This window comes from Ictalurus furcatus, chromosome 15 (assembly GCF_023375685.1).
Source record: "Ictalurus furcatus strain D&B chromosome 15, Billie_1.0, whole genome shotgun sequence".
Lineage (NCBI taxonomy): Eukaryota > Metazoa > Chordata > Actinopteri > Siluriformes > Ictaluridae > Ictalurus > Ictalurus furcatus.
This window is the reverse complement of record NC_071269.1, coordinates 21590771-21603998: the sequence shown is the minus strand read 5'-3', so window position 1 is coordinate 21603998 and position 13228 is coordinate 21590771. Positions and strand designations below refer to the sequence as shown.

At 39.6% G+C, this 13228-nt stretch overlaps 1 protein-coding gene across 1 annotated transcript; it reads left to right on the top strand.

Annotated features, from left to right (window-relative positions):
* The first annotated feature begins 277 nt into the window (after positions 1–277).
* On the top strand, positions 278–12713 carry LOC128619481 (hormonally up-regulated neu tumor-associated kinase homolog A). The gene is made up of 10 exons (XM_053643684.1): positions 278–903; positions 4151–4443; positions 5280–5335; positions 5735–5873; positions 6388–6515; positions 8914–9049; positions 9586–9763; positions 10612–10695; positions 11564–11774; positions 11916–12713. Exons 1-10 carry the CDS (start codon positions 679–681, stop codon positions 12674–12676), a joined length of 2211 nt encoding a protein of 736 aa, XP_053499659.1. The 5' UTR covers positions 278–678; the 3' UTR covers positions 12677–12713.
* The last annotated feature ends 515 nt before the right edge of the window (positions 12714–13228 follow it).

The window sequence follows — 13228 nt, the reverse complement described above, 5'->3', positions numbered from 1 at the left end:
AAGAGAGGTGAAGTTCATTTTTATCAGAATGTAAAGGATTGTGCCAGCTGTCTCTGACAATGTGTGTGAACATTGTGTGTTGGTTTAAGGGTATCTGTGTGTGTGTGTGTGTGTGTGTGTGTGTGTGTGTGTGTGTGTGTGTGTGTGTGTGTGTGCTATCAGTGGTTATTATGGTATTGTATGTCCTCTCTTCACTGGCTGACTGCACCTGAGACCAGATACAGTTAATTATCCACCACACACACACACACACACACACACACACACACAGACACACACACACACACATTAGGAGTGCATGAAGCAACCAGACTGACAGAGGAACCTTCTCCTGGAGGGACACAAGTAAAGCGCTGTGAGACGAAGGACAGAGAGAGAGAGAGAGAGAGAGAGAGAGAGAGATAATGAGACCTGGAGCAAACCAGAAGTAGTGATACTCAACATTAAAGCGTACTGAGAAGACAGTGCTTCATGCAGAAGACATCACATTATCATTTATGAGTGAATTCACAAAGGAATGGATAACTAACATCAACAGAGGAATGCAAGAACTCAGAGGAAGTCCAGATCACGCCAGGTTTCTGCCCGTCCATCACACATGCCTGTTGTTCCTCTCCTCCTTTCTCCAACTCACTTCATCATCTCAGTAGCCGGGAACAGACAGGAGCAGGTGGCACCATGCCCACTCCCGTCAAGTCATCTCTAGACGGTGTGACATGTGACTCTGGGGAGCTGGAGCAGGTGGAGCGGGCAGTCCCAGCGGGTTTGAGGAAAGTGCCCAGAGACTTGGTGAGAAACTTCCCACATACTAAACGCGTGGGCAGCTACCTGGTGGGCAAAATGATCAACAAGGGCTCTTTTGCTAAGGTGATGGAGGGAATGCACATCAGCACGGGAGAGAAGGTGAGACAGACAGACACACACACACACTGCTGTCAGTCAATGAAATAGCATCACATGCTAGAACGTGCCAGTCAATGCTATGTTGAAGGACTGTCATCCATTTTTTATGCTGTCTCTCAGTTTACGGTGTGTGTGATAGTCTCCCATCAAGCCTCATATATGGTCAAAGATGAAAAGTACTTGCACTGTTATACAATATAACAGCACCGTTTAATATTAAAATCAATAGTATACTTTTTTTGACACTATGGTATAAAAAGTATGAGGATTGCTAAATTAAAAACAAAACAAAACAAAAAGGAAATTAAAAAAATGTACATTCTTCACTTTGACTTCTTAGAGATAAACACAAGACGAAGCAGGAGTTATTACTACAACAACTGAAGGTAGAGATAAATAAAATATGCTTTCTTTTCCACAGTAATGATCAGAATTCCCGTTAGTCTCATGTAAAATGTATTAATATTAAATCAAATGAATACAAATCTATACAAAACATTCTAATGTCCAATTAAAAGCCATGAAATGAATATATTTTACATTTGTCCTTTTTTGCTCTTTCAAAACCCCTTTTCACCTTTGACCCAATGATTCGATCAAATTACTAATCTGTGGTGATGAGAACATTTATATAATCAAAAAAAAAAAATGTGGAAATGCTCAGTGAAAACAAGACGATATAAAGAGACAGGATATCAAGTGGAAATGAGGGACGTGTGTGACTAATTACCTGCCGTGATGAGCAGGAAACAAGAACAGGAAACACAAGCCATATAAGGAAAGTGAAGTGGAAAATAGGACAGTCAATGAATATTGTATTAATATTACGTGATAGATAATTTGGTGCATTTGTTCGGGTTAGGAGATATAATAAAAGCAGCTCTTAGTGATGAATCCAGATATTTTTTTATACTATATTGCAACAAATATTGTATGGAGTTGACTTTTCAGAAATACACCACACTGATGGCTTTCTGTGAATTTAATTTGGAGTCAAATTCAATTTTAATGGCCAATTATAATTCAACAAAATACATACGCACCTATTATGCAGTTGTTTAAAACGCCACACGATTAAGCTCAAAATGTCTAGAAGTGGTTCTCTGGAAGTCACATTACTGTAGTTTGTGTTAAAGACACGATGTTATTCTTTTTACATTTTTTAAGTGTTATTGTGTCATAAATATAAGATCCAATCGTGTTCTGGTATGCAAATGCAGCTTTACTATCAGAAGAAGAAGATGGGCGAGAGTACGAATGACTGCTTGAATTTTTTTTTTTTTTGCATATTTATAAAATGTGGATTTCTTGGTGAAATGGTTCTTTCTTTGCCTGTTATCTGATTGTCAAAACTAATTATGGATGACGGAACTTATATAGTATTATTTTCCCACATCTACAGGTACATAAATGGATAACAGCATGGTTGATAATAATTCCTTGGATTTATAGAGTGCTTTTCTAGGCACTCAGGGTGTGTAGCATCCACCTGGATGAAGTGATGGCAGCCATAGTGCGCCTGAACACCCACCACACACCAGCTGTTGGTGAAGAGGAGAGAGTGATGTAGCCAATTCAGAGATGGGGATTATTTGAGGGTCATGATAGATAAGGGCCAATGGGGGAATTTCGCCAGGACACTGGAGTTACACCCCTACTCTTTACGATAAGTGTCCTGGTATTTGTAATGACCACAGAGCGTCAGGACTTTGATTTAACGTCTCATCTGAAAGACGGTGCTGTTTTTACAGTATAGTGTCCCCGTCACTATACAGGGGCATTAGGCCTCACGCAAAACCACAGGGTGAGCCCCTCCTGCTGGCCTCCCTAATGGGGGGCCAACTTCCTGAATGTCTTAGTTTTCCCCAGGAGGTCACCCATCCAGGTACTGGCCAGTCTCAACCCTGCTTCGCTTCAGTGGGAAACCAGGCGAGAGCTGCAGGGTGATTTACCAAAAGATTAAGAGCATTCAGGGGTTCAAGTCTAGGCGCATGCACAGTGCAAGTGTCTGTGCATGTGTTTTGGTGGTGTCGCTTAACCTTAAATTGTTTTCGTTTGAATTTTGAGTTTCCAAATAGCTAGCTTCAACCATCTTCTGTCAAAATTGCAGGATATACATTTAAAAGGAAAAGAAAAACATAAAACAATAACTAAACAGGATTCGGACTGTAAATTAATGGTGTATTTTACGGAATGGTAGTAGTATGGTTGCAGTAGTTTATATGATAAAGGGAGATAAATTAGCTTAGAGAAGATCTGTGATTTATGCTCATTAGTTTGCAACCTAGTCAATTGGAAAATTCAGACAGTTTACTAAACTGCAATCTATTCGAGATTGGCATTCCATACAGAATATATGAATTGCATTTCAAAATCAGAAATATAATTTTAATGGTACTGTTGAACAGCACTAATCATGTGTGTGTGTGTGTGTGTGTGTGTGTGTGAAACACAAATGAGAACGCTATGTTTCCTCACCTTGGTGATCAACTCTTTCAAGGGTCACTGAATCCGGTCAGCTTTATCCGTGTGTGTACGCGTGTATGTGTATGTCTGTGTGACCACCTCTAGTTCGGGTCACTGAGTCCGTCCTGACCACTTTGTTTAGCTTCTGAAGTTACTATAGCAATGACCAAGAGTCTGATTAAATAGCATGGATCAACTCAGTCCTTCCATGTGGGCCTCTTTCTCCATCGCTGCTCAATGCCCTTCATTAGTATCACACAAACAGTGACACAGATGGATAACAGGATGGTAGATTCATCACAATTTAACATTTAAACATTTGGACTGAATCTGTTGAGGCTGTGGAGGGGTGGTTTGCCCTGGACAAGATCTGTTTGTTCAATTATGAGTCTGTGTTTGTGCTTGCCGCCAATGTCTATGTGAACTCTACTTTCACACTTTGATTTACATTTACATGCATTTCTTTGGCAGATGCTTTTCTCCAAAGCTTTTTACAAGTGTGGCAGAATCCAATCCAGCCATAGATCTGTTAAAGAAGCTAAAAGTTATATAAACTTTAAACTCAAAAATACAGCTCAAAGTGTTTTACACTATAGGCAAAGATCAACTAATGAAAAGAGTTGGAAATAAATGTAGAAATAAATTAATAGGAGTTACCAGTCTCCTAAACAGATAACACCTAGATCTTCATATACACACACTCATGTTTGCGTCTTCCAATCAGAAGAGATTATATGTACAATTTGTTCATTTGATTGATGCTACATTCCCGATTAATCAGGTGGCCATTAAAGTAATCGATAAGAAGAAGGCACGGCAGGACGCGTACGTGTTGAAAAATATGAAACGTGAGCCGAGGATCCACCAGATGATCCGTCACCCCAACATCGTTCTTCTGCTGGAGACCCTGGAGACTGAGAACTGCTACTACATGGCCATGGAGCTGTGCGCCGGAGGAGACCTGATGGACAGAATCTGTGAACGCAAACGCCTGGAGGAGAGGGAGGTCCGCCGGTACACACGGCAGATCCTGTCCGCTGTTGATCATCTACATATGCACGGTATAGTGCACAGGTAATGGAAGTGAGGGTTAGTACCAAACTGAGTTTTGTTTATTTGTTCAGTAGGGTAGGTTGGCTCTGGGAGTTGCCCATAATAAACTAACATGCCAACAATTACTTAATCATATATGTGTATATATACTGTATATATGTATGTATGTATGTATGTGTGTATATATATATATATATATATATATATATATATATATATATATATATATATATATATATATATATATCATTAAGTAATTGTTTGTTTGTTAGCAAATGCAAAAATATGGTTAACTAGCATCCATGGTGATGACATGAGAACATTAAAGACTTTCTAATAATTTATTTTTTTTTAAATTATTATTAAAAATTTACTTCCAGTCTACAGTTTAGTTAACAGGTTTGTGCTTTCATCAGTCATCAGTAAGTATCACTGCAAATAAAGAAAAAAGAAAGATAGAACTTGCTTTTGTTCTTCTCATGATCATCAAGAAATTTGGCCGATGCAACTTCCCATTGAGGATTATATTCCAAATTGTTCCAAACATTTTATAGAGGTGAACGTGTTCAGGAAACAGAGTTGAGTGAGGTTGTTGCAGGACATGAATAAAATAACATATAATGGATGGTTTGTGGAAAAGCAGGTTTCGAACATGAGATGCTAAATGGATTCACGCTAAAAAAAAAAAAAAAAAAAAAAGATTTCTGAAGTATTTTAGTGGTTATATTTTAAGTATTTATTAAAGCTAGTCGTGTGAAACATGTACATAGATTGCTGCGAAGGACACTTTAGCTGAGCATTGTTTGAAATTAAATAGAGAGGTAGATTTGTTTGACTTGCTTCCTCTCTGTTTGCAGGGATCTGAAGATTGAGAACTTTCTCCTGGATGAACACAACAATATTAAGATAGTTGGTGAGTGTTTATTGTGTATTAGCTTGGTGGATTAGCAGACTTTTATGCATCTGATATATTATAAGTGGATTGTTAATATTTGGAACTGATCATTATAGGTTAAAGACTAATGCAAACCCACACTCATACAACTGCTCAAGTGAGATCCAGTGAGATAATTAATCAGGCAGCGTGGTTAAAAGCAAAACGAGTCCATGCTCATATTAGCCCTAATATAAACACAATAAACATACATATTACCTGTGATGTAGCAACTGCAATATAAAAAATACTCTCTCTTGTCTTTGCTTAGTAAATGAATTAGCAAGAATGGAAAGATCTCTCTCTCTCTCTCTCTCTCTCTCTCTCTCTCTTTGTGTGTGTGTGTGTGTGTGTGTGTGTGTGTGTGTGTGTGTACAGACTTTGGTCTTAGTAACACTCTGAAGTTAGACTCTCTCTCCCCGGAGCTGCTGAACACTCAGTGTGGAAGTCCTGCATACGCTGCCCCAGAGCTTCTTGCCCACAGGAAGTATGGCCCTAAAGTGGACGTATGGTCTGTGTGAGTACCGTTCTATATGTGTATAGTGGGGGAAAAGAACAATATAAAATGTAGCATGAGTAAAATACAGCTGTTGGCAAATACAATCAGCATGCTATAACAGGTGTACATTTCTTAAATCAAAAAGAGAGATCTGCTATGATTCTTAGTCAGTTCAGGCTTTTCCATACTATAAAAATGTATCGGAAGTTCAAAAACTCTGATTTTTTTATTTCTTCACTTATCAAAGGTTAATATAAAGTTTTACTCAATTATTCAAAAATGTAATAGTAGAGCGTTTCAGTTATTTCCAGTCTGGGAAGTTCTGGTATGAAACGGAAATCTACGTGAATACCCTGATACCATGCAAAATATTTCGTTACAATAATAACATGGGCGTTGTTTTTTTTTACATGCAGTGTTCAGTGTTGTCATCTCCACCTCTGACATTGACTCTATTGCATTATGCATTAAGCATTATCACTAATATTGTCTCATTGTGTGTGTGTGTGTGTGTGTGTGTGTGTGTGTGTAGGGGTGTGAGTATGTTTGCCATGATGACCGGTACTCTTCCCTTCACCGTAGAGCCATTCAACATAAAGCAACTTCATCAAAAAATGATTAATGGAGAAATCAACACAATCCCATCTGACATTAGTAAAGGTAACATACACATTTACAATCACACAAGTTTATTTTAGGAACATTTCATACTGTTCGTTATAACTGAAAATAATTTGAGATTTGATACATTTGCTGGATATTGTAACAATCTTATGAGATCTTCATGAGATGCTGTAAGTTGGGGGGGGGGGGCAAGGTGGCTTAGTGGTTTTTCAGGTTTGCCTTGCAACTCTGGGGTTGGGGTTTCAAATCCTGCCTCCGCCCTGTGTGCACGGAGTTTTCATGTTCTCCCCGTGCTTCGGGGGTTTCCTCCAGGTACTCCGATTTCCTTCCCCAGTCCAAAGACATGCATTGTAGGCTGACTGGCATCTCTAAATTGTCCATAGTGTGTGTGAATGTGTGGGTACGAGTGTGCCCTGTCATGGTTTGGCACCTGGTCCAGGGTATCCCCTGTCTTATGCCCCGAGTTCCCTTGGATAGGCTCCAGGCTCCCCACAACCCTGTGTAGGAATAGCTGTATGGAAAATGGATGGATGGATGGATGTTTAGAGATGCTGTTATCTATAAAAATGGATCAAAGAACATCAAGAAAAGAGTCATAGCGGCCATGTTTCGTTAATCTAAATAATTGTTTTGTCAAGAGCAACAAAACCACCGAAATGAGAAAAAAAATCTCCAGCTCCATCAACCAAGTTATGTTGGATGGGATTCACTGAAGCCCCTCAACTGACCCGCTGAACACGAGTGAAAGTGACTGAAAGATATACTGATTTAAGGTTCAGCATATATACAATCGCAAATGCCATGACAGATAAGCCGTAAAGCTACATAAAATATATTTTGGCTCATTCTATGCTGTATTAAGGCTGTTTACTGATGCAATAGAGACTCTCAAATCCAGTGGGTGTAGCTGCAGAGTGCAGTTGCAGTGAAGCCCGTCAGAAGCAATTGAATGAACTTGTTTACCAAAACTGATTCACCATAGCTACTTGTTCAAAAAGATTGAACCGTTGTCAACGAAACATATTTAAATCACATCCTTACTGTACAAATGGTATAGCTGAACCAAACATTATCATAGCAGTATTATAGTGGCGGAGGCGTGGCTGTTTTGCATACGGGACTTTATATTGATCTATTGCTGGGCGTTTTCAATACTTCTTGTTTAGTGTTACCTTAAATTTCAACTGCACTGGGATATTAAGTGTTTTGCTAGAGTTTTCTTGTATGGGCTGTATGCGTGTGTCAGTTTTCTTGGCTTCTGGCAGCTTACAAGTCTACTTTTAGTATTAGTATGCCATGGTCTGGTCACTACAATATAGTTTTTAGGCAAGGGTATGATTTAGGCAAACAGTTTGCACTATTCTAAACTGGTGGCTATGACCTCCCAATTACTTGCTAGAAATATTAGCCCTGTAGCTCCAGTACAAACTAAAGAAGCGAATTTTACACACCAGTGATTGAATACAACTGAGGTAAGGAGATCGCGCAAACACATATATCATATTTAGCTACACATAGACAGGAGAGACAATGTAAGAAAGAGATAATAAGAGACGTGGAAGGAGGAGGTGACCTAGATAAGAGGTGTGGATAGTCACGCGTTACAAACCGTTCTTCTCCTCACACTGATTATCGGATAATCTGATCCAGCACATTAAATATGGACAAGGCAACAGTGGAGATTTAACAATCCAAGTCACTCAGACACACCCTTAAGCACCGCGCTGTTTATGTGGCCACCCATGGGGAACACTCGGTCCAACACGCTAGCAAAATACACAATATGTAACTGATAGCACTGTAGATCAACAGCAACTAATGAACATTTAACATACCTTTGTGCTCTCTTTTATACTCCTGTGCACTCCAGTAAAGCCTAAATGAACGTGATACATTAAAAATGGATGATATTTTCCTTAAGCCATAAATTGTAGAATATTTGCTGCATTTAAAGCTAGGAAAACTGTGTATGTGTGTCTTTAAAGCCCCAGAGGCTGAGTGGGGCCCCTAAATGAATGTTTAAACCCAGAGGTTAAAAGAGGCTCCTAAGCGAATGTTTAAATGTGATCGTCGCTGTCTGACGACACTAAGAACACCTCCACCTGAGCAAGCAGGCCACGCACAAAGACAACTTTTTTGGGTAGCATTACCGAAACGCACACGCAGGCCATGCAGTGCTAAGCCGACCTGCCAATCGTCGGTAACCTCTGGGTCGTGAAGGTGGTAAGAAAGAGGAGACTGCCATTTAAACTTGATCTCCAATGATGTAAGAGAGCTAAAACCAGGAGAACTCAGAAAGGTGAATGTGCATGCGAGGGATCTTATAAAACTATATCTATCAGTGTAAGAATGCTAATTATGGTTGCTGATGTTGTCCAATTAAAATTTTGTTGTAAGTCATATCATGTGTCAGCTTTTCTCTTTGTGCACTTAGGGGCGGTGCAGTTTGTTTTGTCTCTCCTGGAGCCAGACCCGGTGAAGAGGCCGAGTGTGAAAGCAGCACTTGAGGAGGGCTGGCTTAATGAGGGCTACACCAAAAGACCCCTACACACTGTGGTCTATAAGAACAGGTAGAGTGCCTTGGAATAACAGATTTTAGACACTGTGCAGTGAACAAACAATGTACCTAAAAGTTTAAAGGAAAAATCCACCCTGAACATGAATATTAATCTTTTTAATTAGCATGTGATCTTCAATGGTGTCCAAGATTTTTAAAAATGAATTTCTTAGCTTAAACTTGGTCTATATTCACTTTTGTAAAATTTCCTACATTACCCACAATGCAGTTCGACTGCCTGCTGAAAGTGGTGAGGGTGGGATTTAGCTCATGCTTTATGGAGCACCTAAAGAGAGAGCTACAGTGGCGCTTTAGTCCTTTAATCTGTCCATTTCTCTCACCTCCTCATCTGTACACACTGCTCGAAAAGATCATCTTCCAAAACCTTAACTTTCATGCTAATACCACCGTCATACTATTTTTGGCATAGATTGATAGCTTTGTAATGTCAATATAAACATATCTGCTGGGTGGAATTTTCCTTTAACAATTTTTAAAATATGCAGTACAAATACACCAAATCTAGTTTGAATATGTTACTTTCCTCAGACTGCATCCAGAAGAGCTCAACTCAGCTGTGTTAAACTACATGACTGAAGCTCTTGGCTATGGCCTCTCAGACATCATACACACAGTCATCAACAACAAACCCTCCACCATCTTAGCTACCTACCAACTCCTGCTAAAAAAACTGAGCAGGCACCAGAAAGAATCCAAGAGCATGAAGGTAAAACACTGAAACGCAAAACAAAACACACTACAACACATGAAGAACCTATGAATAATTGAGTAAAACCATGGCTCTCTTTTTAATTTCTGGAATTAATATAACAATGCCAATGTTTTAGTTAATATGAAAAGCTCTGTAAAGAAAGCATGCTTGTGATTTGAAGGATAAACTGACTAAGCATTCATCTAATATGCTTAGAGCTCACTTTAATTAAGTGTAGTTAAAAATGTTGCCCTTCTCAGACTAAGAAGCTGACTCCACTGATGTCCTGAAAAGTCTTAAGTCTGTAGTTACGTCTACGGTACCAATGTACACAATTCCAATGTAAATTTTTCACTATGCACGCATACCTCACCTCTGAATACATCCCATAACTTTTAACACAGTGGTCCTCAATCTTAGTCATAAGGACCTTGTATGGCTGCTGACTTTAATTCCATCCAAACAGGAGTGTTATTTCTGATTCTTCTTGTGCAATTAGTTGATCTTGGTCTTAAAAACTATTAGGTATGTCTCCTTTTTTTGTTGGAATGGAAACCCACACTGATACCTTTGCAGATTTGAGGAGAGAAATTGTAAACACAATTTTGGACCAAACTAGGTTCAAGACTACTTTTTTACAGATTTCAAATATCACATCCTTGTTGTGCTGCTCCATTGAGGTCAAAACAGGCTAGCAGCATTCATTTCTGACCATGGAAAAAGTAACTAAGGGAGAACAAGAAAATAAATTTGCTTACACCCAAACAAATTAGCAAAATTTGGTGTTATACCACCAAATTATTTGCTTGAAAATATTACCCATAAATGCAAATACAGATTGTGACATGACAAAGTTTTCTCAGAAGTTGGAATCCAGCGAGTGGAATCTTCGGAATAAGCCTGGGTGGAATGAGAGGAGCAACACATCAGAGAAGAGTCAGCAACAGGTAACCTAATCAACCTAACTTGTCCAACAATCAGGAGCGTTCATGTGGCACCTTTTTAGGTAGTGTTCCTTTGTTAGTGCTGCTAGAAAGCTTTAATCTTAAGATATACAGTACACTATATGGCCAGTTTGTGGGGGGTCTTATCACGACACCCATAGGTTGCCACAAAGTTGGAAGTATACAATTGTATTTTGTATTCTGTAGCATTACAGTTTCCCTTCACTGGAAGTAAGAGACTCAAACCTTTCCAGTATGACAATGCCCATGTGTACAAAACGAGAACCATGAAGATATGGTTTGCCAAGGTTGATATGGAAGAACTTGAGTGTCTTGCACAGAGCCCTGAACTCAACTCCACTGAAAACCTTTGGGATGAATTAGAACGCCAACCATGTGCCAGGCCTTCTGACCCAACATCAGTGCCTGACTTCAATAATGCTCTTGTGGCTGAATGGGCAAATCCCCACAGCTATATTCCAATCTCTAGTGGAAAGCCTTCTCAGAAGAATGGAAGTTATTACAACAACAAAGGAGGAATAAATCTGGAGTGGAGGGTTCAAAAGCACATATGGGTGTAATGGTCAGTTGTCCACAAACCATCTGGCCATAGAAATGGTAAATTGTCTGCACTTATATACTGCTTTTATCCAAAGCGCTTTACACTGTGTCTCATTCACCCATTCACACACACACACTCACACAACAATGGTAGCAGAGCTGCCATGCAAGGCTCTAACTTGCCATCCGGAGCAACTAGGGGTTCAGTGTCTTGCCCAAGGACACTTCGGATACCATATAGTGTATGTTGCTTAGACATTCCTAGTTCATCTCAACACATTCCTATTTACATGTATTTATTTGTTGTCAGAAGACTCAGAGTGAGACTAGCAATGACAGGAGCCAGAGGCAGTCAAGTAAGACACAGAGGATCCCATCACAAGATGGAGAGGAGGTGATCAGACAGAAACAGTCAAGCTGCGACCAAAGAGTGTCTACCCCTACCAATCAGCCTGCAGATGTCTTTACCAACAATGACACAGGAATCAACATGGAGACAAGAGAGAGCCTGTTTCCTGAAGGTAGTATTGCTAATATCTAAATATGTGTATCCTTTGAGCACTGTGTGGAACCAACATAAATGCCTTTTTAAAATAGTTTCAACGATACATTTATGCATATTTGCCCAGTTATCCCGTTCTGTTGTGTTTGTGTGGTTTCAGTCCCAGGGCTCGGTGAGAGGGAACTGGTTCATGCGTCGGCCCCCAAATGCCCCTGCAGGGAAGAAAGCAGCTCAAAGCTTTGTAACTGTACTTCTTGTGATGCTCCAGTCATTTTGGAAAGTAAAAAAGACTCCAACAAAGTACCACACAAAGATCATGACCTGAGACCAACACACTCTGAGAACTATTCAAGAGAAGAAAATGCACACAGGCATGACAACAAATTGGAAAAGATACAGATGTTCTATTCTGAAAAAGTGGTATCACCCATAATGCATCTAGACAGTAAAGCAGGCCAGCGTTTTAAAGACCTCCTACTGGCCATTGAGGAAAAGACCCACACTGCCCGTCACCTGAGCACAATGGAATCTGCTTTGCAAACTGCCCCATTACCACGGTTACGTCACAGAACTCTCAAAGACATCTCACCGAGAAAAGCGGTGTGGGCGGGACTTAAACATCACACTGGGCCATCCACAGACTCCTCCCCTTTTCTGGTAAATGGTTCAAAACCACCAGTGTTTTTGTCCCAGAGGCAGCAGGCTCTGGTTATCAAGAGTCTGAGGCACGCAAAGGAAAAGAGGAACACCGGCCCAGGGGGAGGAAGGACGATAGGCATCCCAGAAAACACAGCAAAAACTCAGCATTTTGTGCAGTTACGGACTCAGCGCAGAGACACAGATCTAAGCCTACCCTTGCTCCCTTCTAACTTCCAGAGCAAGGAAAAGAAAACCGAATTCCTCAGATTGGATTTTAGTTGAAAGGGTGTAGAGAGAGGGGTGATGAAGACAATGTAACATAATCATTACAATAAGAGCTAATTCCAACTCAAGTGACTGAAATATATATATATATATACATATATATATATATATATATATGTATATATATATATATATATATATATATATATAATGTGTATACAAGCTTGAATCAAGGACAAAACCATGCAAGTTAAATGTATATCTTTTGTACATTTGTACACTGATTCTTTCAGTCATGTGAGATGCCTTTGCTTGTGCCTCTTTCAGCTATCTGTTAAACTCTTATTGGTTTCACAGACAACCTGATGAGTTATCAAGAGCTCTAAGCAGATAGATCTTTTAGATCATGGATAAATTAAAACTGGGTGGTGCAACATTTCCCAGAACCAAATTACTGTAAATTACTCCACATGTGAGTTTTTAATACTTTTGGAAATATCAGGGTCACACATTTCAAATGTGGTACAATTTACCAGTCTCAAGCCCTGCCATATTTGTCCCCATTTCTTTACTGCATAGCAATTCTCTGCTATAACCTCATTAAAATTT